The sequence below is a fragment of the Strix uralensis genome, chromosome Z, assembly GCF_047716275.1.
Source record: "Strix uralensis isolate ZFMK-TIS-50842 chromosome Z, bStrUra1, whole genome shotgun sequence".
Classification (NCBI taxonomy): domain Eukaryota; kingdom Metazoa; phylum Chordata; class Aves; order Strigiformes; family Strigidae; genus Strix; species Strix uralensis.
In genome coordinates this window covers 51,005,193-51,032,776 of record NC_134012.1, presented here as the reverse complement: position 1 = coordinate 51,032,776, position 27,584 = coordinate 51,005,193, and the positions used below count along the sequence as shown (strand labels likewise).

General features: G+C 39.0%; 1 protein-coding gene and 1 long non-coding RNA gene across 5 annotated transcripts in view; one reads left to right on the top strand and one right to left on the bottom strand.

Moving 5' to 3' along the window:
• Positions 1-4,333: 4,333 nt before the first annotated feature.
• The window catches only part of TNFAIP8 (TNF alpha induced protein 8), a 66,964-nt gene continuing 43,713 nt past the window's right edge, over positions 4,334-27,584 (bottom strand). For 3 of the 4 annotated variants that reach the window (XM_074856621.1, XM_074856622.1, XM_074856618.1), the window contains exon 2: positions 4,334-6,176. In XM_074856621.1, coding sequence (XP_074712722.1) covers positions 5,611-6,176 — 566 coding nt within the window. In that variant the 3' untranslated portion in view covers positions 4,334-5,610. Of the gene's footprint in view, positions 6,177-9,111; positions 9,318-27,584 lie in introns of those variants that run through there. The other variant, XM_074856620.1, reaches the window with a different exon arrangement.
• Positions 11,648-27,132, top strand: LOC141937464 (uncharacterized). Its single transcript, XR_012626975.1, has 3 exons — positions 11,648-11,767; positions 21,641-21,910; positions 26,726-27,132. It is a non-coding gene; the product is annotated as an uncharacterized LOC141937464 (long non-coding RNA).

Genomic DNA, 27,584 nt, shown 5'->3' with positions numbered 1-27,584 from the left:
TTTCTGATAGTTTTCTCATATGATGGCACAGCAAATGTACCTTTTGGGAGTGTCCATATCATTGGAATCAAGTTAGGCAGCCTGTAACTGAAACAGCTTTTCAGTTGGGCAAAGAGACTCACTTTAGTTCCAAGGATGAGATAATTTTTCTGTTGCTGAATTATCAAGATCCTTGAGATACAGAACCAGCTTTCTTGGAAGTAACACCTGATTTCATGTCATGTCCTGGGACCAGTGCACTTACTCCCCCCCTGGCTCAAAGCACTGCCTCAGTCTGTCTTCTGCAATCTCTTAGCAGGCCTAGCACTTGATGCTCAGTTGTAGGTCTTGACTCTCCTCAAAATAAAATCAAACCCCAAAAGAACAAAGCAAAAACCCACAGCATATCAAGTCCAGTCAGTAAAGTAAACTGAAAGCATCAGCTAAGTGCTTCTGGAATGGGGAAAGGCTGTGCTTTCATGTCACAGGAACCCTTAATTAACAATAGTCTATCAACAGCCAGGGGACTTTGTTCTCAGGACCCAAGCCAAGCCCAGCTACTGAAATAGATTTCTCAAATGAAAGGAGACTAAATTCTGCTGAAGAAAGCCAAATAATTTTTCAAAACTATTCCACAATGGAGTAGAACTGGTGCATTGCCATTCCCATGCAAGAAAAGTATTGGTTGTATACAGGCCCTACGTGGGCTGATTTATTCCTTCTACACCATTACACTGTCTGTACTTAAAAACCCTCACACAACTTAAACGTAACAGTAGTTTTCATCCACTGTTAGCTGTGACTTGGCCAGAACAATCAACGATAAATGAATTCTAAAAAATCTAATTCAAAATGTCCCACAAATGTGTTGCAAATGAAGAGCTTTAGGTTGCCATGTGTAAAGACCAGTGGGGCTGATACTCTGAGAAGGTGCCAGCAGGAACTGCAGAACAAGTGGGTGAAAAGCCAACAGTTTTCTCTTGGAACAACCCCCATTTATCAAAACCTTCAATATTATATCCACCAAGAAATTTTATAGCACACAAAACACCTACTGACTGAAGAAAAAAAACAAGGTATCTAGGAAGAAAGATATGATCCACAAGGTTGACTTCTATTTTGTTTCAGCTCATATTTATGTGCATAATAAAAGCACATTTAAAATACAAATATTTAATACAAACTGAAATAGGAATTAATTTGCCGTGAAGCCAATGGAATGTATGATTTTAAAATCCAGTGTTAAGCTTTTCAGAGTAGACAGTGGAAGGTCTTACATCTGATGGCGAAAGCAATTTATATCTAAAGTACAGTAACTGTAGGAAACTCCACCTTTGTCCTCCACCTACCACACCAAGACTTTCCCACAGGGGAAAACAACAAATAGCAAACAGGTTTTGGTTGCTTGGGAAAGATGTGCAAATAACATGCCTCCTTAATTCCATTATTCTTAATCATTATAGTCTGCTTTGTTTCTTGATACTGTGTAACTATGGGACATCCCAAAGCTATGAGCTACTTCTTTTCAATTTGCTCCCTAATAGAAAGAAATGTCATAAGGGATGTTTCTCCAGAAACTGGTGGTGTGACAGCAAGCAGAAATTTACAGACTGTTAGAAGATATACATCAGTTCCTGTATGTCCCAAGCTCACAAGAAAAGGTGGTTATTGATTAAGAATGTCCTGCCCGTAAGTATCAGCTTTAAAACTGTAAACCAGAAATTTAAATATTAAAACTGAGTACTAAGAAAAGATGATCACTTCAGCAATTGATGGTTTAAACATTAAGAAATCTTGGTTTGTGATATTAACCAAGCACTGCTATAACAGAAAGAGCTCTTAGACATAGCCTGTAAGAAGATAACTACTAGTCTATTTTCACAGAGGAAAAATGAATCACATGGTAACCTAAAATATTTAATACTATAGATAGGAATGTCAAAGTTGCAATATAATTTCATCTGCAGTGTGCAAACTTCAGCATGAATAGATTAGTAATTTAGTATGGATTAATTTTTTAGAACTTCTTTATAAGAACAAATGCAAGCTTTTTTTTTTTTTTAACAAATTGGAAATAACAACCACATTACTTAGTCTAAACTTTCTGAGTAGTAGCCACAGTGTCTTTTTGGCTAGCATCTTTTTTTTTTTTTTTTAAATCAGAAACTTTCCTTTCCCAAAATAAGTTTCATTTATGTGCAAAACATAAAACCAAGATATTACAGAACTTTTCTTGACAACTATAATATCTTTTGACAGTTTTTTTATCCAGAGCACAGATGTTTGCAACTTAACCATGAATCTTGGCTGACCTGCCCAAATCTGGATGAAAAACAGTTGTAACAAGGTTTCTCTGCAAATGGTTATGCAAACGGGAATCTTCATTTCATGTTCATGCTAAAGTACACCCCCTGTAATGCATTCAAAAGCACTACTTGCCCATGCAATGTGCACCTTATCTGTTCTCCTCATACTACCATCATCGTTGAGAATGATGGACTTATGAGTTGTATGGATTCCTCTCTGCTGGACCACAAAAACAAGCATGTTCTGGTCCCTTGAAAAGTTACATGCATAATTCCAGTTTACCTTTAAATAATCACATGATAGCTGTTAAAGCTATGTCAAGGGGCTGCAAAGCAACTGAAGCCAACTGTCATCAAAATCAGTTAGCTACTTCCTTGGGACAATGCAGTCTTTTTAGGGAGAGATGTGAGAAAGCAGCTGGCCATCTTCTCACTCCTTTATTTTACAGCAATTTGCTTTATGGGTGAGGTTGAATCCTTTTTTAGAAGAGACATGATTTCGTATTTTCCTAAAAAAACCTGTCACCCCCCCCAGTTGCTGAAAGCTTCCAGACTCCTCATAATCTCTGTACCTTCTAAATGGAGATAAATCTCAAAAGATCTTAAGGACAAGAATAAGACTTGTAATTTACCCAGTTGTGTGTTTTTGCTTGTCTATGCATACACACAAATGCATACAAACATAATTAAGGGGTGGCCAAAAGTTCTAGTGAATCCCTTTTAAGGTAGAGCACACAAAATGGCCATGTTAACCTCTCTATATCTTGTTTTCTTTGTATAGCTGAGATCACAGTTGTTTGATATATCTTGTAAAAGGTATCCAAGGTCTGACTTTCCATTTTTTCAACATCTTTAGAAGGCTATAACATTAGTTTTAACTTCCACAACTTCACCAACGTAGATTTTAATGGCATTAGACACTACGTATTAACAGTGAAAGAATATTACAAATGTGAAACACCTAAGGTACTGAGATTTAAAAGCCTACTGTAAAATGAATCCATGATGATTGAATTTTAATATATTGGTAATTTTTACCCTATTAAAACACAATGTTGCATCAGTTTTGCAGCACAGAATAATGGCATTATCCAACCCATAATTAAAGAGTACCACTGTAAGTTACTGTGTTACTGAAAATATACGTAGTTTGACTACAGTATGGCTCATATATATGTAAGCAGGTGTTAACAATGTACAAAGACCATTTAAGCAATTTTTGTCCCAAGGAAAATTCAAATTTGAGCAGCCAAAATATTCTGGGTCACGGCTGATGAAAATCTTTCGCGGTTTACACAGCACATACATATATTAGGCCTGGTTCTAAACAAGGTAGTGTCCTGTCCTCTTTTCAGTAACTGCTACCATTCATGATAAACTATTTTGGAGAATTGGAACATGATTTAGAAATAGAATTTGTAAAGAAAACTGCTTTAATTTCTAGAAGTCAGGTTCTTTTTTATTCTCACCTCAGAGAAAAGAGTTGTGAAAGAAAACAGTTCTCTCTTTCTAGGTGGGAAAAGAAAAGAAATAAACGGAGCAAATACATCAGAAACTATACTCTTTACAATTTGTGGGATTTTCCTCATGATGTTGCATTCCTACACATGGCTTCTGATGGACAAAAGTATAATGTATTTACTGTTCAAGTAAAATATGGGAAGGGCTCTTAAACTATATTCCTTTAGATCTCAACCTAATAATCTAATTTTTTGGCAAATTCTGCTGTACTACCCTTACATCAGCTCCCAGTTGTTCCAGCCCAGTAGTACATTAATCTTCTCTCTCTCCTGGACACTAGTGACTTGTATAAAATTGACTTCACATTTTGAACACACATTTCTCTGGCACATTTCTGGCACCTTTCTGGGAATATTCAGAGCCTCGTGACCAAACAAACATGAATAAAAGTGAATTTTATCTCTTAAAAAATCACAAGTAATGCTGAAGCTGTATGTCAGAGGCTGAGATGCTTTCATTGCCAGCACAGGCCAAGTTTGCTCTTCATAATTTAAAATTCAACAAGGGAAAAAAAAAGGCATGAAAAGTTCAGAGTGCAAATATTCTTTGGTTTACTCATTAAAACAAAAGGACACAGCAAACAGCAAAAACACTGGCAATTAAATAAACAGCAAATTCTTTATATGCTTTTTAACCAAAAGTCTTCAGGTGTTTGAAATGTATTAACTTCATGATTTTAAGTACATTACAGTGTCTATAAAGTCACATTTTTTTATCCCCAAGGACAAGGCAGAGAGAAGATGAGGGAGAAGAAGAAGGATGAAGGGTAGGAGGGGAGAAAAGTATTAAAAATAAATGTATTCAAGATCATTTTTCCATTAGTTAAATGGTATATAACACAATGATAAAACTAATTTCTGTTTCTAGTTTCATTGTACACAAACAAATTGGCTTGGATTTTTTTTCAGGTGATCAAGCTTTCTGAATTCACATCATCACACACAATAGACTAGTGTATAAAATACAATGCCTCATACCTTTTCAAAAAGAATTGTCACCTATTAGCAGGATTCTAAATATCTTAAGGAATTGCACAGGTAAGTCACTGTGTTTTATCTTATCATAGGCAGAGTTAAAATTACGTACCGCAGGTGGTTTCCAGGGAATAGTCTTCCCCAGTTAGGCTATTACTGTAGCTTATTCCTCAAATAATCCCCATATAATCAAAGGAAGCAAGCATCTGTGTGGGTCTATAAGGATCTATACTTGGTAGCCTTGCAGACAGGAAGTTTTTACCACTGAGTTGGAGATGAACAAGCCTGTTAAGACTCTACGCGACAGCATCACTGATATTATTTAAAACTGAATGCTTCATAGGGGCAACACTAGGAAGCTGTGATCTGTGCAGAGAGCATAGAAAACTATATATATATTTTACAAATGTCAAAGAAATTATAGAGTGTACCATCACCGTGATAGTCTGTTAGCAACATTACTGGACTCTGATAATTTAGAAGTAATTCTGTAAATCTGTGACAGGTGTGGATTGTCTAACAGCATGTTGTTTTGTTTTGTATATCTATCTTGCAAGACTCCTACTCTACTTGGACCATTCTGTTTTATTGTCTTTATCCAGCTGTTTCTGTAGGCAAAGCACAGTAAATAAAGTCATGTGCAGTCTTTCTTCCAGACTGACTGTGAATAGCAACAGATAGCTCATAATAAGGAATCAATTTAATTAAGATATTTTGGAAATATTTGTCATAATGTAAAAAAACCTTTTTGCATGCTCCCTTATTCCTTCATAAATCAACAGTGTTCCATCTACAAATAATGCATAGGCAGTTAACTTTAATACAAGTACTTATATGTTGCCCTCATCTAACATTTTGTTGACACCATCACAAAGTTTCTGCAAATGGAGTTTATAAGGTCCGAAGGGATTGTACAAGGCAGCCAGAAATTCACAATCAGAGAAGTGATCAAACACATTGTTGACGCGTCCATGTGACTTTGCAGTTAGGTGACGTTGAATGATTTCATGAAGTAGCTCTCTACAATCATTTAACAGTTTGGACAAAAAATTCCTGTCAAAAGTATAATCCACCTGATGGAAACTGACCACGGTTTTAGCCAGCTGATGAACTTTCTTCTTGAATTTCTCCATCAATGCTATTTCATCCTGATTAAATTGGTTGTTCCTGTAGAGAATTGCCAATTTAAGGACTATTTTAATGAGGTTTTTGATGATTTTCTCTGCTTCCTTTTTATTTTGTGTATATTCCTTTGTCACTCTGTAGAGCTCATCTAAAACATCACTGCTTGTGTCATCGATCAAAGTAGTTGCTATAGATTTGGACACCATTTTTCCAAGGATCTTCTTCTGGGCCTGAATGGCCAGGCTTTTGGAATTGAAGACATCTGTGGCCACTGGGGGGGGGAAAAAAAAAAATGCAGTCAATACTTCATAACAGATATACTATGGATAGAAAGTTGAGGAATATTTCCATGTCTATCCATTCATATTAGTCCTACTAACTGCCACAAAAATAAGGCAAACTTATGTATGTAGTTGCAGAAAATGTCATCTTTTCAATCCCTAAATTTTGCTGTCTTTAGGTTTACATTCTTTTAGACTTTCAAGAAAACACAAAATGAGATCAAACTCATAACCCAAATACATGGATTGATGTGATTTCAAATTGAGGCAATAAACCTGCCCTGTTTGATCAGTTGAGTCATTAAGTCTGATCTGATTCTCATATTCGTAATGAAATCTGAAACCATGACTATCCCAATGTCATGACAATTACCACTGGTACTCAATTAGAGATAGTAATTCAGTGAATTAACTATTGTAAAACTGTTTCCTGCTTAGCATTTTACATAATCAGTGAATTCAGATCCCACATCTATTATATTTTTTATGTATATATTTTATACATACCACACACACACAGTAAAATACAAACACAAAAATCCTTTGTCAGCAAACAATACTGAGATTCTCTGGATGCAATCTAAGAAGTTAGTTTTCAGAAGGAAAGCAAGTGTAGATTAACACTTCTATGTCCTATACTTAACACAGAAATATCCAAAAAATGTACAGTCTAGGAATTGTCGTAACACTTGATAGCATAACCTTACAAAGAAATCCTTCTGTGACCAATAAAGTAGATCCTACAAGAGATTTCCACCTCCAAAACTATGCTTGCTTGTACCAATATACTAGTGACTGGTTTGTAATTTCTTTAAATACTTAAAAGACCGCGAATGTTCTTTCAGAAACTTGTTTTGTGAAATGTTACCACTCATGCTCTGTTGCCAGTGACAACGATTTACAGCACATTCCATTGGCAGCACCTTCTCCACTAAGCACATGTGAATTCGTATTTCCAGGCTGAACGATCTGGTAGATGGCTGCCCTGCAGCTTTCCTGGAGTCTCAGACAGGCTGAAGGAAAGCTTCATCTGTTTACACTTACTTCACATATGGAATATTTGCTTTGCAAACACAGGGCCTAGAAACGTGTTTTTCTTTTTTTTTTTCTTTTTAATGAAAACATAAACTCTGCAGATGCCAAACAGTAAGTCCCTGAATTTGGAAAAAGTTTCCTCTTAACTGTTTGTATTTGGGCAGCTTGGCGTGTTCAGACACAGGGTGCCGCTGGGGTTCCAGCAAATAGAAGGAACTTGTCCTTCAGGACATATGAGACATAAATCTGTATTTTTACTTCCACAGTACTTTTGAGAAACTTAGTAACAAGCTCCTTTTTTGTCATCTCAGAAACTTTCAAGCAAGTTTGTTTCTTAAGACTTTCAGTGCATACCTGTATTTTGTTTTGAAGCATGAAGTGTTTGAGCACATTTTTTAAAATCTTTACTACATGAGGACACTCAAAAACCAAAGAACCCATTGTTAACTATCTTGGGCAAAGCCCTCAAGATCACAAGACAGACACGTTTCTCAACCACAAACATAGAAGAAGACATTAAAGATGCTAAGCAGTCAATCTGAAATGAAAATCATTGATCCACTTTTTGTGCTTTTAAATATAGAACTGCAACTGTCACTACTCAAATAAAAAGAATCAAAGCATTTCAAAGAGTGGTCAAATACTAAAACTCAACAGCCAATGCTTTACAAAGATATACAGATGAATGATAGCTTTTTTCCTGCAAAACAGGAATATCAATTGTTCTTTCATAACTTTTATTTCTTAAAGCCTTCCAGTTTACTAATTGCACGTGATGTCTTCTTTCTGATAGTCTGCAAAGATACATAGATGTTCATACTAATAGCAGTTCATACTATCGTAACCGTAAACAATATTAGTGAATGCTTTTTAAAATGTAAGGAAGAAAAATATTTTTGATGGTGCTTGATACAGAAAAAAAGCATACACAGGATAAATATTAGTCTTCTAGCAATTATATCCATAATTAGTTTTTTTATCAAACATGAATGTGATATTAAATCAAATATTTAGTTAGGTGCTATAAATCAGCTTAGAGGTTAATTACAATTTCTTATTTCAACTTCTGGATAATCACATACACATGTACAAAATGAACTTCTTTCAACATGAGATACAGTTATATCTCAGCACAAATAAAACCAATGCTAAAATACTGTTTCAAAGTATCTTGATAAATTTGCAGGGAAAACCCCCCTAAGTATGATATATACGTACATTAAAATGTTCTTCCCCAGGATGCTTATAAAATGCCAACCGTATCACACAGAACACTCCACTGTAATTGAACAAAAATCCATACAACCTGCCTCCAGCAAGTCACACAAACACTCAGGTATGGTTCTACCAATTTACACATAACAGCCTGCAAAGCATCAATTTCAAGAAACTGAAAACATGGCAGTTTTCTAAAAATGTCACAGTTTTTCAATAAAAATGCCCTTACATTACATAATTTAACACCTGACAAAGTGGAGCTTGACGTGTAATTACCATTGCAAAGCAAAACAGGAATTGCTCACTTAAAAGAGGTATTAAACTCTTAATCGAATTTCTCTAAAAACTGCCCAAATCTTGGGACTACCCAGCATGGCCTATTTTCTATCTACTTTGCAATACACCAGAAGTTAGCTACATTAGCCCTGTGTTATTACATGGGTTCTAATTTAATTGCTAAATACATAAAATTCATACTTCAGTATTTCAGTCAATCCAAAAAGGAACTTGCAAACTGTTTGTATTTTACAATCAGAATTTTTCCTCACTACTGGTGACAGAAAGACCTAAAATGTATTTCAGTCAATTGCTTGAATAAAACTAGTTTAAGCAGTAAGATTATACCACTCCTTCAGACTGAACATACATACTTTCTCAAAAATTATTACTTACTTGTTCATCAAATGGAATTGCAATTTTAGTGGTGACAGCAGCAAGAGAGGCAAAATAGCCGAAGACTGGCCTGAGGTTTATTTATTCCACTAAATCCAGCGCACGCTTTATCATGCCCTTTGAAACGCTGTCAGATGCTATCACAGAGTGAACATGGGTTTCTCCCCCTCACCATAACAGCTCTTCTCAGCTACCTTTACCTCCTGCCTGTGGTGCTTCATTTTGCTTTGGCACCTCAGAATGCAAAAATACATCGCAGTGGTTTCACTTCCTTGAAAAGAGAGCTGAAAGGAAATTGCACTGCTGAGCAAGCAGTGCAACACCAATAGCCGTTATTGCTAACTGACAACTGGAACAATTAGCAGAAAGGGAGGGAGAAGAAAGGCTCTGTGACTCGAAAGGGCAGGGGATGTGTCAAGAAGACGCTAAAACATTAACTCGGTATCTGCAAATGCAGTTACTCTCGTGTATGGGACATTCCTGATTCAGGGGTCACAGGGTGCTGGTGAGGGGTGGCCGCCGGCTGCGCGTGTTGCCAGCTGAGCATCCCCTTTCAAAGCTCCGATTACAATGTCAGATGTGAGCACCTAAAAATAAGCCTGTAAATCCACATTTATACAACTACTTAAAGCAGCCTCATTTTCTTAGGGTTGATTGTATGCAATCACCTTTTAAGAGTGATTACAGTAGCTGGCCAGGATGTATAAATCTCTTACCTCCTCACCTATTGTATTGCCAGGTCCCATCCTTGCACTTTAAACTGAAATAGTGCCATTTCTCTGGTGGTCTGCAGGAGATCCAGATTTTGGGCAGGTAATCCCACTAATTTAAAGCATCTCACAGATAGTTTTTCCCCATGACTGCTCTTTATAGCTCCTCTCTTTCCTGTGCACTTTTTAAAACTGTATAATCAAAAAATAACCCTTTGAAATCAATGGAATGTCATTTTCTCTACAATCTATACAGATAACATGACTATGTTCAGTAGAGCCACCTCTCCGTAGAGAACAGTGTAGAGGAAAGGCTCTCAGAGGAAATCCTGCCTCCATTACTTCAAAATTCACAGGATCTTAGGGATAACAGGGACATCTGCAAAGCCTTCTAATTTATGATTTAGAGGAGCAAACAAGTTGCTAGAGACTGCCTCCTGTAAAAGTTGGGAGGTTATTAATTACAAAACTTCTTAGTTTTCGAAGTCAACAGTATTGTGTGTTTAACATTAGTATTTTGTGTGTTAAAGTCAATCAATATTACACATGTAGAATTCTGGATGTGTTTTTCCAAAAATACTTTACCTTACACATGTTTTCCTTAAAACTGTGGTGGAAGTATAAACTTTCAGTGAAAATTTAGAATTGTAGGTTAATAAGCTCTCAGGAGACTCAAGGTTACTACTTATGGCTGAAATGCTGACTTTTCCCTGACATGGAAGCTCATACACCTCTCTCTGTACTGTGGCAAATGCCTATTACCAAATACCCTATTTCTTAACTCTATTTAAACTAAAAAAAAAAAAAGTATTCAGGAAAAAAAAAAGAATCAATTATTTCACTGCCTTAAATCAAGACAATTTTTTACACAAGGTAACAGTCAATGGTAGAAGCAACATAACTTGTAGTTGAACGTATTCAATCTCATGTGAATTGACATTGAATACTTGAGTCACTGAGTTTTAAGCTTGTAATAAGGACCAGAAAAAAAGCATACAGCAAAAACTTCCAGTGAAACATGTTAAATTCCACAGGCAAGTTAAGAGTAGAGCTTTCTGACATGAGCTGCATTTCTAGCATACGTCCTGGGTATGCTGATACAACAGTCCAGACAGAAGAGAAAATGTGACTGTGAAGTCATTAATAACAACATTGCTGTGTGACACGTACTGCACTAGTACCTGGTGAGCGCAAGGTCCAAAAAAGACGGGTTTTTGGGCAAGGCACAAAGAACACTTACACAGGATTAGAAGGAAAGAGACAGCACCAACTGAGCGCTTCAGGCAGCGTTTAGAAAACTGTATCACATAGCTTTGAGAAATGTGGCAACCGATTTCCTGCCAGGCATCCCGTGTGAACGAGTGTGTTTGCCTCTCTACAGACTGTGAGTGAGAGCTACAGCTAAAAGCCCGCACACGCTGAAGGAACTGCATGTTCAGTCAGACTCCCAGGGTGAGAGTGCATCATTTCCCTGAAGGGAGGCAACTTGAAATCAAGTGGGATTGACAGCGCTACGCTTTCCGAGTGTATGTGACCATGAGTCATGCACCTCTAAAATCATGAGATTGCCTAGATACCAAGGGATAAAATAATTACTGAATTTTTACTTTTTCTTGTGCCTTCTGCCTTCTGGGTCTTTACAGGGCTACCCTTGTTTTCAGGAATGATAAAGGCCAGAAACATTAAAAAAATAAATACACTGAGGCATATAAATATATGACTTCATGTATAAACACATGACTGCAGTAAGGTAAAGCTCCAACGATGATAAACTGCATGAGCTAGCATCAGTGAATGAACAAGCCCTGAAGCATAGAACAGACAGAAATAAAGTCATAAACCTATTACCAGGACTGTAACAATTTTCAGAGTGTGCTTATTATGTGATGATGAGTTTAAAAATGAGTGGTAGGACACAGACTACGCATTCTTCAGATATGAATAAGGTAAGCTGACTTTTCTAGCTACTACCATGATTTATAGCTTCTTCTTAATAACCATCTGAGTGAGTGAGTCAGGGTTTCAAAGAATGTTTTTTGGTGTGTTTTTTTTTTTTTTAAAAAAAAAGACAAAACAGAAGAGTCGGTGTTTTGATTCTTATCTGAGTGCTTCCGTTTCCTGGGTGAAAGGTGTGTTAAATTTAAACTTCTTAAAAGCACAGATAAAGTCCTTGCAATGTAGAAACCAGTCCAAAAATGCAGCAGTCCCCAGACGGCCACTTCAGCATACTGGCTAGTCTCTGCGTTTGCAAGCGTTTGTTCACTTGTTGGTTTTTCAAAAGCTAATGAAATTGAAGCTTGTACCAGACATGCAAGACCAGACAGCTCTCTGACAGCTTTCACTCTTCAACCTCAGACACCGGGACTGCAACGTCTAAGCAGGCTAATGGCAGGGGTGAGAAAAGACCAGGGCAGCCACTGAGTTTGAGAAAGGGACTTCAACAGGGCAAGATAGCTTGGGCAAGCACCATCAGGGAGTGGAAAACCCAGAGGGCAAACGGCTAAGTGCAGGAGGAGGAAGAAAAAAACCAAGGGCCCTATACAGTACTTATTTCTTCCACATATGTCTCTACTTTTTTGATTGAGATACACAAGGTCCTTATTTGAAAAGCAAATATTTTATTTGGCACCTTGTTTTTAAAAAGGGAGATTTATGTATGAATATTAATTTTAACTAGAAAACAGTTTAAACTAAAATTTTCAATGCATACAAAGCATTCATTCATAAAGGTAAGTAACCTTTGCTGACAGTACTCTTGATAGGTATGGTAAATTGTAAATTCTCACTCACCCTAATCTTTACCAACTGAGCACACAGTGAATGTGAGTGTTAGTCAAGCAATGTGTACTAATTTTAACATTCACACCGGAAGACCTTCAAAAGAAAAAATCTGAAGCCAAGCCTAACGTATGGCAAACACTGCATGAGCAGGCTTACTGGATTTGGAAGTCAGCTCTGAGGCTACAAGTCACTCTGAAGCAACAGTTAAAGCAATTCTTGGAAAAAAAAAAAATCTGGCTGATTAAGCATTTTTTAAAATATACAGTAGGTCTAGCCTGTGTACTCATACTGAAAATGAGCATACATTCAGCAGCAGGAACACCGGAAAGATAGAAGAAGAGCTAGCAAACACCATTGCGAACATCTTTTTTTTACTCAATAAAATGCTGAAGAAGTCATTGTCAGTGGGTTTGCAAAACACATATGATATTGTTATATGCTTCCTGATTTTGCTATTTAATTCTAGCCCTAGTGTATTAAAATGTCCAAAACTTGACCAACAGCAAAAGATGACCCACTTTCTAGCTGCAAATACAAACCATGAAAAAACACAAAACAAAATACTTGTTTGATCAAGAGGTGAGAAGAATTTCCAGAAAAGGTACCTGGAGGATAAGGCTGAGCAGTGTGGCAAGGAAAGATGCTATTTCCAACAAGAATGTATGTGCAAGAGTTTTGTAGTCCCATGAGAGCAGTCTGTGCCAACAAGTTATTCTGGTTTTACATGCCTGTGCTTCCCACAGCCACCCTATGCATCACATGATACATATAGTGTAGCTGATTTAGAAATTTAAAAAGCCTTCTTAGAAGCCCTTTTTTTTTTTTTTTCCTAGAGCCTCTGCATGTACTTTAATTAACAGTGCAGCTTTATTAATAAGAAAAAAAATCAGATTAACTTCTGATGACTGCTCTTAGAGAAGCGTATTTTAAAATATGTTGGATATTAAACAGAGAAAATGACAGTCACACAGAGTAGGTTCATGAACTTAATTTGGTATTTCACTCCTTTGCCACCATTTGTTATCTTTGCTGGAATGTAACAACAGGTGCTGTTAAATCTGCAGCCTGTGTATTTCAGCTGTTCCATTTCAGGGTTACATCAAGTTCCTCTGCCTCTACCAGGTGTCCATGCACACTCAACAGTAATACTGCACAAATCTTTTCACAGGAAAAAAAAAGTGTATCTTAGGTCATTCATTCCAATCAAGAAAATGCAGTGCAGGTATGGTATTTTTTTGTCCAGCCTTAGAAACATGTACCAAACTGCAGCAAGGCAACAGTGCCAAGCTCCCTAACCCAAGTGACACTTCCAATAAAACAATCTGGCATATTTTACCAAAAGTTAAAGTTTAAAAAGAGGTATCTAACTGCTCTTTCAACCATCCTGGGAAAAGGAAAGTCTTACAAAAAAAGCCGCTGTAGGCACAGGATGTAGAGTGTAACAGAAGAACTTCTGGCTTGAATGAAGAAGGAAAAGCGCTGAGACCAGCAGCCCCAGGGAACTTTGAATCCTTTGCAGAGACTTAAATTTGACATGGGGTCGGGGTGGAGTTAAGAGGAAGTTTAAGACACCTGTGGCAAAAAAACAACGAGCTGGAAGGTCGAGACAAGATGGCAATATGACATGAGAGAAACAGGGAACTCAACTGCAAGGACAAGTTAGCAACCTGGCTGTCAAAATGCAAAGGACATCTAATTTGAATATCATGCAAAGAAAGCCACAGCAGGGACTTCAGAGAGTTCAAATGACAGAAAAGTTTGTGAGTGATCTTACAATGGCTTTGAAAGTAGTTAATGATGTTTTTCCTGCATTTCTAGTTCTGGTTCTCTGTTGTTCTCCATGTCAATCTGTATGACACCCTGTCTGTTTCTTGCAGACAGGAAGGGAGTCCCTCGCTATCTCTCTTTCAGTGTAATGTTGAAAGATGGATGGATTACTAGCTTGCACTTTGTATATTACTCTTGTATCTTCCACTGGTTGTCCTGAGAAACTAAATTACACTTGCCTCCCACACACATAATTTGATCTCTGTCTTCTCCTTTCTAAAGAAACTTCTGAGGCACTTAAGATTGCCACAGCTACAGGCCAGATACAGAAAAAACCAACAGTGCTTCCCAGGGCACTCAGTTCTCAGGTGTCTGGTTAGTATATTCTTTTTTCAATATCAACATTGAAATGCAGATTATAAAACACAAGAAAGTATGCCATCTAAGAATTTCACTTATCAGATACTGGCTGTTCTTTAGGCCTGGGATACTGGTGACACGCTTCATCTCGTTTGCAGTTTTTAATTTTTTTTTTCCCTGTTTTCCTGTTTTATAGCATGAAGGATAAGTTTTCTGGCATTAAATGCATGGTTGTACATAGAATATATATTTGTCCTCTCTGCAGCACCAATCATTCATGGTATCTGTGATTATGCATGACTGCACTTGGTGGCCACAGTGGTCTTTTCCATTGCCACTACTAACACACATTTCTCTTATTTTCCTTTTCCACGAGGAGCAAAATAAATGAACCCCTGTTTTAATTTTTTCTCCCAGTATTTAGTAGCCACAGCCTGTTCCCTCTATATCCATACTACAGCTACCAGGACTTTCATCCAAACCTCCAGCCATGGAATCAATGGTTGAGAGTATTTTCCCTCCTTCATTCCCTTACTCCCTTGCTGTCAGTTCAGAACAGGCTCCCCAAGATCCAAATGCACAGTCTATCTTTTGGAGGCTTTGCTTTGACATCTGTTTGTTTCCACTTGGTTTGCTTTATTCCTGGCATCTCCAATTCAAAACCAATTCTCAAAACAGCTGAAAAAGTATGGAAAGTATTTCTGTACGTAACACTTACTGGAAAAAAAAAAAACACCTTTAAAATCTTTGACTTAACAAGACCTAAACTCTCAAGCATAAACTAAGACTGTCAAAACATAGGTCCACCTCCCCACGTATATTAAGAGTTTGGGTTTGCTTTCATTAATGTCATTAAATCCTAGTAGACAATATAGCATAAGAAAAATTAATCTTTAATACTGTTAGCATCTCGTTCTTCTGTAAAATTAAATTTTCTGGTTAAACATCATGTGTGTGACACTGTCACTTTCTTTTATGTCAGAAAGCAGTACTATTTGGATACAGAACTCTGATACCTAGCAATGCACTAGCAATCCTATTTTTTTTTAAATCTTGCAAATATATATACTGACTCGACAATCTTCAGAGGTCCCTTTCAGCTTCAACTGTTCCGTGACTCTAAAGCCTGCATCTATTTTGAGGATAACTCCTCGGGGAAAGGCGTGGGAGATTGAGTGCACTGTTTTTTACAGCTGTTGACTACTGTAGAATTTAAATGTCCAGCTTCTTTCCTTTGCACTGGCATCAAATGGTATTTTTAAGTAGGCAATGAACACACTGATCAGCTGTGAAGAGATATCCACCACAAGAAAAGGCTGTTGTAGCTTGAGATTTTCAGGATTATTACCCAAAAAGTAAGAAGCAGGGAATGCAAATTTTAACCTGGAGAAGGAAAGGCCTCAAATGGTGAAAATAAACACCATCAATCTAAATTTCAAATTATTTAGATCACATTTTTGCACTGAAATAAAATGTCAGCAGTTTCTCTTTGTCTCACTGTGATACTGCTATCCTCTCCTCCTGTACTGCATGGCATTATGTAACAAGCCACAAATGGATCAACATGTAAATCCACCATAATTTACATCTCTTTCAATTGATTATAATAGTAACTGCTTGTTGCAAAGAAAGGTTAGTTTAAAAATACATCCAGGACAGTGATGTCTTGCATCACAGACTTCTAAATCTCCTGCACTGAGGACAAGACTGTGAGCTAGGTGAAATCATCTTATCACAGGTGTAGACACCAGAGCCAAACTATATTCTCCCCTTCCTGAAGTATCCACTATTTCTGTTCACAGGTGCTCAAATTCATGATTTATTGTTTCAAGTTCTTTGTTAGTTTCTGAAGTAAAGTCCAAGTCACTATTTCTCAGTGACTATTTTTAATATAAATGTTTTTAAGTGACCAGAAACATTAATCAATTTTCTCTTTTGCACGAAGGTAAAAATAGTCTTTGGAATCAGTAGCTGAAATATTCACCAGTGTTATTTACCTGCTTTTGCTAATATTAAACCAAAATTTTTCTTCTTCCTATAAATATAACTATCTTTGTAGAATAGTTTAGTAAAGTGGACATAGTAAAAGCAAAAACAGATCTCATGAAAGCTTTTAAGTTTTAAAACAATGTAATTCCTGCATTTTTCAAAGTCCAAGTTTCCTACACACCTTGACAGTTAATTATGTGGAAGCTTGTCCGTGCATGCACTGATTCAGTGCTTTATTAATTCCTGTATGAAGTGAAATGTAAACATTTTGGGAACAAGACTTGAGGGTATCACATTCTTAGAGGCCTACTGAAATCACTGGTCAGCTACCAATGCCTTAGAGAAACCTGCAGGTACTAATCTTTACAGATAAGCAAAATACATCTCAGAATATATCCCTGGATTTCAAATTACAAACCTTTCAAGGATAAACAATCTCAAATAAATTAAACTGCAATTTATTCTCATTACTGTAAACTGCCAGCAGGAACAGGACTCTCTGCAGACCCCAACATTTGTATACTGTATATCAAACTGAAATGTAAGTTTCCCCCTCTTGCTGTGCAATACAGACTCTTTGATCTTTCCTTACTAATCTGTGTCGTTACAAATATTGATACTGAATTCAGCAAAAGGTAAGGAAAAATAAATTAGTTTACACAGTGTGTATTCAGTCCTCTACAACACTCCTGCTGAAACAGATCTGTGGTCAAGATTTTGGATCCCAAGTTCCCCAGACTGACTCCATTGTGCCATGCAGAGGCACAGGCTCTGTACTTCTCACTGCTACCCAGTCAAGCACTAGAAATGAACCATGAAACAGGATTGTGACAGGGAATCAACTGATGAAACTGAATCAAACCACACCTCAACTCAGCAAGGAATCTTATGAAGAAAAACAAAATTTATGAGAAAACATCCCAATAGGATGAATATAGAGTGAAATTCTCGAAGCAGGTTTCCCAGTTTCTCTCCTCCTCGCTCAAAACAAGACTGTGTCCAACTGACAGCACATTTATGGCTTGTGCTTTTGCTGATGTCATGGTTAAAAGAACCATGTTATTGGCAGTTTCATTTGCACTGCTAATCCCACAGTGTATCCTGTTCAGTAGTCATGATGGAGATGCATGCACAAAAGTGTACACCTGCCATTAAAAAACACAAGTAACTTGGCAAATCTACTGATGCAGACAGAGAAAACATGGAAATCTGTAACTTAGAGATTTACCACTGTACAAAAAAAATGTTAATGCCAATATGTAGAAAACTAGCATTCAGATTGGTGCTATTTATTAATGCAGAAACAGTCAGTTTAGGCACTCAAATTTCTTACAAAGTCACATACAGCAACTGTTACTACTAACTGTACTACTATTGGATATGTGAAGTATTTACCCAATAAGCAAACATGAAAAATTAACCCTTAAACATGAAAAAAAGTCACTTTGGCTTTAAAGCTGTTACGAAATAAATGAAACTATTTTTAGCCTTCTACTTCTTCTATTGAGTGTGATGTATGGAAAAAGAAAAACAGAAGTTGTTTCATAAAGTAGAATAAAAATCAGTAGCTCTTTCACACCTCTTTATGAAATGCTCTTCTCTTACCACATTTTGTAATCTAATTATGACAAAAAATCTGTCCAGAAGTTTGAAGTAACACCTGCAATATACTTTTCATTTGCTTAATTTATTACCCAAATGTGTTTATAGAGACTCTAAATGCCTGAGGAGAGAGGGGGAAGGGGAAGCAATTTGCTTCTCAAAAATCAGTATGTAAGAACTCTTATGAAACTGTCACATTTAACAGAAGATTGACCAAATGATAAATCATTACTGATGAAAGGAATGATGTGTGCTTTACAATAAAAATTACAAATTACAATTAGTATTTGAGTGTTACATTTTCCTTATGTTATCTCTGGCACATGTTTCACAAAATACTCATTATTCTTAGAAGCCACTCAGTCAGCCTGTTGCTATACTTGGAAATAATCCTGATAAAGAATACAGCCTTTCCGAATGTATGTGCAAGGTCCTTCCCTTAGCCAGATACTTCTTTTGATTCTGCAGAGATTCACTGACTTTTGCTCCCTGGTTGCTAACCTCTGTCTCATTTGTGACAGCATAGAGTTTAGAAATTACTCAAAGAAAATAAGCAGAAGGTCTAAGAAATACTATAATATAGCAAATGCTGTCATCAACAGGCAGTAGAAGGAAGATGGGGATCCTAAGTCTCTGGTACAACAATCAGTTCTGTAAGATGAAAAAGACTGGTCGAATTTGAAAGCAAAGTACTGTCTTCCCATATGTGGAGTACTGTGTCCAGTTTTGGGCTCCCAGTCTCTCTCCAAAAAAGGAGCTGATGAACTGAAGCAAGTCCAGCAGCCACCAAGACGGTTAGAGAGCTGGAGTGCCCAATACAGAGGACAGGCTGAGAGTGCCAGGTTTGCTCAGCCTGAAGACTAATAGTGGACCAAAGTGATCCATCTAATTTGTTACTGAATAGTTACAGGGAAGACAGAGCGAGGCTCTTTTTGAGGATACACAGCAAAAGAGCAAGGGGCAACAGACACTAGTAGCACCGAGGGGAATTCTCATTAGGAATGACCACTTTCAAAGCAAGGGTGGTCAAATATTGGAATATGTTGCCAGAGAAGTTGTGGGATCACCAGTCTTAAAGACACTATCAACTTTACTAGAAAAAGCCTAAGCAGCCTCATCTAAGCTTGAATTTGGATCCAACTTCAAAGCTGGCTCTGCCTTGAAAGGAAGGGTGTGCCTGATGACCTCCAGAAGTTCCCTGCAGCCTCAGTTAATCTACTATTCTATTGACCAGGTAGCTCAAGGCACTGTATCTTATTTGAAATTAAACATGAGTCTTGCAGTTTGCTATGGATTAAAAGATTTGATTGCATAAGTATAATTATATTAATGGAATTTTCTCAAAGCAATCCAGCATTCAACCAAACAATCGCAGCTCAATGATTAACCCGTTAAGAGTTTCAGTGATTCTCTAAAGTAACCCTACCAGGTCCAGCTAGGCTTATCCTGTGGCCTCTGTTCAAATTAACACCTAGCTTCCTCATCTGCCCTAAGTGCACAAGGAAGAGATTGCTAAATATGTGGGATACAAAGTGTTCTGCAGAAGGCAGCTACTCCATATGGACTTCCAAATATGGTATACAACAAAGAGCACTAGTTCAACCCATTCAATTATGAGCCTGTAGAAGAAGAAATGAGAGTAGCCACCTAATCCATTCACAGACAGATTATTTTAAAGGTTACTCTGATTTGGTCAGGAAAATAACACCAACCATTCTTTCAACTTTTAAGAGGAGAGAGGGAGACCTGCTTCCTGAGTCACAGAATCATAGAATGGTTTGGGTTGGAAGGGACCTTCAATTGGGTTGGAAGGGACCTTCAAAGATCATCTAGTTCCTCCAAACCCCCTGCCATGGGCAGGGACACCTTCCACTAGACGAGGTTGCTCAAAGCCCCGTCCAACCTGGCCTTGAACACTGCCAGGGAGGGGACATCCACAGCCCCCCTGGGCAACCTGTTCCAGTGTATCACCACCCTCACAGTAAAGAATTTCTTAATTACATCTAATCTACATCTACCCTCTTTCAGTTTAAAGACATTACACCTCATCCCATCACTACGTTCCCCATCTTTCCTGTACCCCCCTTTAAGTACTGGAAGGCCTCTATAAGGTCTCCCAGAGCCTTCTCTTCTCCAGGCTGAAGAATCCCAACTCTCTCAGTCTGTCCTCATAGGGCAGGTGTTCCAGTCCCCTGATCATCTTTGTGTCCCTCCTCTGGACCCACTTATGTCCTTCTTATGTTGGGCCCCCAGAGCTGGACACAGTACTCCAGGTGGGGTCTCAGGAGAGTGGAGCAGAGGGGGAGAATCCCCTCCCTTGACCTGCTGGCCGCTCTTCTCTTGATGCAGCCCAGAACACAGTTGGCTTTCTGGGCTGTGAGCACACATTGCTGGCTCATAGTCAGTCTTCCACTACTGATACCCCCAATTCCTTCTCCAAGTCTTATGGTTTAACAGACTTAAGTGAGTGCTCTCACTGAGAGATTCAAGTGCCCACATCTAGATGGAGCTGCAGCAGCTGTACTACAAACCACGGCAGCTGTATTCCTGTCCTTAAAGCCCTTCGTCCGTTTCCTGTATTTTGCTTCATTAAACATACAATCCTTCAAACTACATTAGAAAAATCTAGCAGTTCTGACTTGCTGGTGTACTGCGGTCTTTCCTCCAAATTACCCATTGCTCACTCCTTCATTAAGGTGTTAGCTTCTTGCTTTTCCTTCTACCCCCACTATTTGCACCTCTTGCAATGCTTTCCCCATGCATATGTGATATAGTATTAGTGTCAGTTAGTAATAATTCTTTATAATTTCTGATAAGCTTACTTCCTTTTTTCCTTCTTTCCTGTACTAAAGTGATATATTTTGCCTTTACCTTGTCCTATTAATCTTGAATTCTAATAATCTATAGAAGGAATTACGCAAAAAGCCAAAATGTTAAGCATTGCTCTGATTTATAGAGTTGTGTACATGGTATGTATAGCCTCAGTAATATTTTGATTGTCTTCAGCAGTAGTAGGGACGTTATCTGTGGAATTAAAAAAATCCTCAAATTGACTAATCTAGATCTCTGACACATCCATTGGGGCCAGATGATTCTTCCTGCTCCTGAACTGAACTTTTCAGACTACTCTCAACAAAAGGTCCCTGTTTCACTGGCCTTAATGTTTTATAGAGATTGTTGTTTTGACAAGGGAAGGTAGGCAAAGAGCAGGTGAAACAAAGTAAGCCCACATTTTGTAGTCCTCGGGGTGAGAACAGAGGGTGAGTCTAATGTGTGGGGGTAATTACTAATTATCCATATGGATAACACTCTACTTGCAGAGCTTGGATCTCCCCGTTCACTGTCAAAAGCATAAAAGGATCTAACAAATGCTAGTTTTGGAGATAGTCGGATGGAGAATCATACATTACAGACTCCCATCGATGTTCTGGATGGAACAAGTGGTCTGTTGGAGCACAAGAGCAGACGATTTTTTTATCTAAATAAACATGATTCTACCCTGGAAAACTTTCATACAATGAGAGGTGACTGCAAAATGTCAAAGCAAATCCATGACTATTTACAGCAGGGAGTACTGACTTCTTAAAACAGTGAGTACTCTGTGATTTTATAATCTAATCTCTGTGTCTCTGTTCTGAGCTCTAAAAAGAACAAAACAGGTGAGCTCATTCCTCAGTAAGCCCATTTGGATTAAAAAATGCTAAGTGTGTCTAAAAAAGTTATGAGCACTTGTAGGAATGCAGAGATATCTCTCTCCCATGAAATGTGGTACTTTAAGTATGATAAAGGTGCAATGCAGGCTCTCACTGCTTTCAAGTCTGTAATATAATATTCATTGTTTCATAGGCTATCTATTACATTGAGTGTGATGTTATTATTTTACTTTTCCTTTGAGACATTAGATTTATCTCCTGTTGTTTTCTAAATATACAACATAAAACCTGTAGAAAGAAGCTGAAGTGCTCTGAAGCTTTACATAAATTACTATTTCCTTCTATTGAAGAAATACTATGTAAGAAATCCATTAATATCACAGTAATTTTAACTGCTATTGGCATGTATTTAAAAAGGTATATTCATGATACATATTTTTAATATGACAGTATTAACAACATCTTTGGATCTCAGAAAGGAATTAAGTCAAATAACAGCCTGAAACCATTTGGTACCTTCCTTGGTACATGACATGCCACCATGCAACAGCAGACTGCCATGCATTTAAATGTGATAGTCTTGACTTTACCACGCCCTTTGTTTCATCTAGGGCAAAAGTAACTACAGGAAAATGTGCCAGGGTTATTTTTATCATGACAGTGGTTGGAATCTGTAAATGCAATACAGATTGATGCCATACACACCCCAACACACCCCAACTTGCACACCCCAACACACCCCCTCCCCCCCCAACACCCCCCCCCCCACACACACACACCCCACCCCCACCAAATTGTGGTATAGGGATGAATACAAGGATTGTTATAATGTTACTAAACAACACAACGGGAGAAAAAAACCCACTGTTTCATGTTACTGTTCTAATGTGGACCATGCAGAGATCAAAGGCAGATGCTCAAAAGCCCACATACACTGCTCCTTACCCCATATCCAGCAATTAGTACAAAATACAGTGAAGTAATGATTGTCTCCTAGCAATGTCTATTTGCTCCCAGTTCCTGCTAAAAAATTAAGATTTGATTCGAGGTTAAAGACTCTACCTTTATTTGATTAATTACAACACAGAAAATCTTCAGGAGTTTGCCATTCAAAATTGACCTTGATTTTGTGGTTCACTGTAACAATAGGTATAGTTAATTTTAACAGTAGTAAAACCTACGGTCTTTGATCTTGTTATGCAGATTTTAATAAATAATCCATATTAACCCGTTAAATCTACTTTTATAGACATCCCAATGTTCTCCAAATACCGTAATTGATTTGTATAAAGTGGCTGCAAGTGAAGTATTGCTCACTTCACCATCAGATCACTGTCAGAACATACACCATGTTCGATGCTATTACTGTGCCCTCAACCCTCCTTTTCATTCAGACTGATCTTCCAGCAGATCACAGAATCATCTAGGTTAGAAAGGGCCTTGAAGATCATCTAGTCCAATCATTAGCCTAGCACTGACAGTTCCCAGCTACACCATATCCCTCAGCACTATGTCGACCCTACTCTTAAACACCCCGAGGGATGGGGACTCCACCACTGCCCCCCTTACAACGCCTAACAACCCGTTCTGTAAAGAAATGCTTCCTAATATCCAGTCTAAACCTTCCCTGGCGCAGCTTGAGGCCATTACCTCTTGTCCTATCACTTATTACTTAGTTAAAGAGACTCATCCCCAGTTCCCTGCAACCTCCTTTCAGGTAGTTGTAGAGGGTGATGAGGTCTCCCCTCAGCTTCCTCTTCTCCAGACTAAACAATCCCAGTTCCCTCAGCCGCTCCTCGTACGACCTGTGCTCCAGACCCTTCACCAGCTTCGATGCCCTTCTCTGGACACGCTCGAGTCATTCAATGTCCTTTTTGTAGTGAGGGGCCCAAAACTGAACACAGGCATCGAGGTGCAGCCTCACCAGTGCCGAGTACAGGGGTAAGATCCCTTCCCTGTCCCTGTTGGCCATGCTATTGCCGATACAAGCCAGGATGCCATTGGCCTTCTTGGCCACCTGGGCACACTGCTGGTTCATGTTCAGCCGGCTGTCAATCAACACCCCCAGGTCCCTCTCTGACTGGCAGCTCTCCAGCCACTCCTCCCCAAGCCTGTAGGGGTTGTTGTGGCCCAAGTGCAGCACCCGGCATTTGCCCTTATTGAAACTCCTACAGTTGGCCTTAGCCCATTGCTCCAGCCTGTCCAGGTCTCTCTGCAGAGCCTCCCTACCCTCGAGCAGATCAACACTCCCACCCAACTTGGTGTCGTCTGCAAACTTACTGAGGGTGCACTCGATCCCCTCGTCTAGATCATCGATAAAGATGTTAAACAGGAGTGGCCCCAAAACCGAGCCCTGGGGGACACCACTCGTGACCGGCCGCCAACTGGATTTAACTCCATTCACCACAACTCTTTGGGCCCGGCCATCCAGCCAGTTTTTTACCCAGCAAAGTGTGTGCCCATCCAAGCCACGAGCAGTCAGTTTCACCAGGAGAATGCTGTGGGAAATGGTGTCAAAGGCCTTACTAAAGTCCTTCCTAAACTCAAGGTAAGCAACATCCACAGCCTTTCCCTCATCCAATAAGCAGGTCGCCGTGTCGTAGGAGGAGATCGGGTTTGTCAAGCAGGACCTGCCTTTCATAAACCCATGCTGACTGGGCCTGATCATCTGGTTGTCCTGCATGTGTTGCGTGATGGTACTCAGGATGAGCTGCTCCATCAGCTTCCCAGGCACCGAAGTCAAACTGACAGGCCTGTAACTTCCCATATCACCCTTCTGACCCTTCTTATAGATGGGTGTCACATTGGCCGATTTCCAATCTGTCGGGACCTCCCCGGTCAGCCAGGACTGCTGGTAAATGATAGAAAGCGGCTTGGTGAGCACCCCAGCCAGCTACTTCAGCACCCTCGGGTGTATCCCATCCGGTCCCATAGACTTGTGTGTGTCTATGTGATGCAGTAGGTCAATGACTGTCTCCTCCTGGAATTCAGGGGGGGTCGTTCTCCCAGTCTCTGTCTTCTGGCTGAGGAGGCTGGATTCCCTCAGTACAACTAGTCTTGTTATTAAAGATCGAGGCAAAGAAGACATTAAGCACCTCAGCCTTCTCCTCATCACTTGTTACCACGTTTCCTCCTGTGTCTAGCAGGGGATGGAGACTCTCCCTGGTCTTTCTTTTGCTACTGACATAGAAACATTTCTTGTTATCTTTGATTGCTGAAGCCAGATTAATTTCCAGCTGGGCTTTAGACCTCCTGATTTCCGCCCTGCATAGCCTCACAGCATCTTTGTAATCATTGAGTGGCTAGCCCCTTCTTCCAAAAGTGGTACACTCTCCTTTTCTCCCTGAGTTCCAGCCAAAGCTCCCTGTTTAGCCAGGGTGGTCTTCTCTGCCACCAGCTTCTCTTGCAGCACCTGGGGACTGCCTGCTCCTGTGCCATTAAGACTTTCTTCTTAAAGATTGCCCAGCCTTCCTAGACCCCTATACCCTTCAGGATCATCTCCCAAGGGATCCTGTCAAGCAGGTGCCTAAACAAGACAAAGTCAGCCCTTTGGAAGTCCAGGATGTTAGTTCTGCTTAGCCCTCTCCTGGCCCCTCTAAGAATAGAGAACTCTATTATTTCGTGATTGCTGTGCCCTAGTCAGCCTCCAACTGCCACATCCTCCACCAGTCCTTCTCTGTTCACAAAGAGGAGATCCAGCAGGGCACCTTCTCTGGTCGGTTCTCTCACCAGCTGTGTCAGGAAGTTATCTGCCACACATTCCAGGAATCTCCGGGACTGGTCCTGCTCTGCTGTGTTGTATTTCCAGCAGATGTCTGGGAAGTTGAAGTCTCCCACAAGAACAAGGGCAAGCAATCGTGAGATTTCTCCCAAATGCCTACAGAATATTTCATCTACCTCTCTGTCCTGGGTGAGTGGCCTATAGTAGACTCCTACTACAACATCTGCCCTGTTGGCCAGGTCACGCCTGGTCAGAGTCACACCTGGATGCTGCAACTGAGTATCAGAGCTCCGTAGACATCCCTTCACTAGTTCCTGGCCAGTGATGCTTCCCTGGCCACCTGAGCCTCTGCTTTAAGGAATATATAAACATTCTGCCTTTGCTTACAAACAACATTAAAAGAGCATTTTTCCTGTAGCTTTCTCCTTCTTTCACTTTTTAGCATGTAGCAGATTAACCACTATGTTTTCATTGTTATCTCTGGCACTGAAATGTACAGAATCTGGTAAAATATTTTATAATTGTCCAAAGGTACCCTCTATCCCTTCCATAATCAGTCACAGACCTTTACATACTAATTCCCTGGCTGGACCTCATAGCTTGTGGGTAAATCAGAATTTCTCTTTTAGAGTGATGTTTGGTCTTGCACCTAAAGGAAAAAAAAAAAAATCAATCACACCCTCCTTTGGTAAACCACTTAAAAGGTCATATATCCTCAGTATCAAAAGTCTGAGCCCCAAATTCAGTTTGAATTTAGGAAGCATCAATTTTCTTTATGCAAAAAGCAGTTTCTTGATGAAACAGAGCCAGTTAATTGAAAGACTCTGAATGCCTATGTTATGCCACATAAACTGGACCACTACAAATCCACAGTAGTGGTAGATCAGTGATCTCTCATGCCATGTTCAATCAGACTAGGCAAAATAGTTTAAAAGCTGCAGTTCTACAGATTCACCTGTTAATCCCAGTCTTTATTCACATAGACACTAACCCCCCTTTTCTCATGCATCTTCTGAATTATTCCTTTACAGATGGAGTGTATATGGGAGTGTATTACCAGGCGTACATTTACAGACCGACCAAAAAAAGTTCTCAGCGACATTTGTACCTCAACTTCCCACAATGGCTACTGTTTTTATTTTCCATTCTAACCTATTAAAATCACAGGACAGCAAAACCCAAACACTTTCCCAGTTAAAAGTAACTAACCAAAAAGCTACCCTTTCTTTCCTGTCTCAGCCACCTGCTCCAAACGCTATTTTCAGCATGAAGATCCTGGCATCTCAAATTGTTTCAGAAGAAATGCACAAAAAGGCAAAAATGTTTTCAGAGGATTTTAAGAATCTGAGCCATCTAAGGTAAGGGTTTTCTTTAAACAAGAAAATTTACATTTCAAATATAGCCAACTTGGTAAAATTGTCTGGAGCTTCCTGTATGAAACCAGAGGATCTTTCATGTTATGGCATGCCTGCTGATCTCTCCTACTGTAAAACTGAAGGAGAATGCTCACGCTGCCATATTCTTTTCCACATATTCTCTTTTTCAAACAGTTTCTATAGAGAAATATTTTTTTCAGTTCTTCTTTTCAATAAATCTGACCTACAGAATCTTATTGGGGAAAAAAAAGCTGCCTTTTAGTTCATCTGTACATATGAAGAGAAGAAAGATAAAGAAAACAGCACCATTGTAATTCTTATCAAAACACAGGCTATCGTGCTTCATTACTAACCAGGTTCTATCAGTATTATTAGCATTAAGTTTGATTCAGTCCAAGCTGACTTTTCTGCAAATCAGCAAAATACTCTTACACAAGTAAGCAGGGGTCCCTGGTGATGTTATTCTTCAAGTGGGTAAGTAGTACAGAGTGTGAAGGGAAACCATCTGAAATAT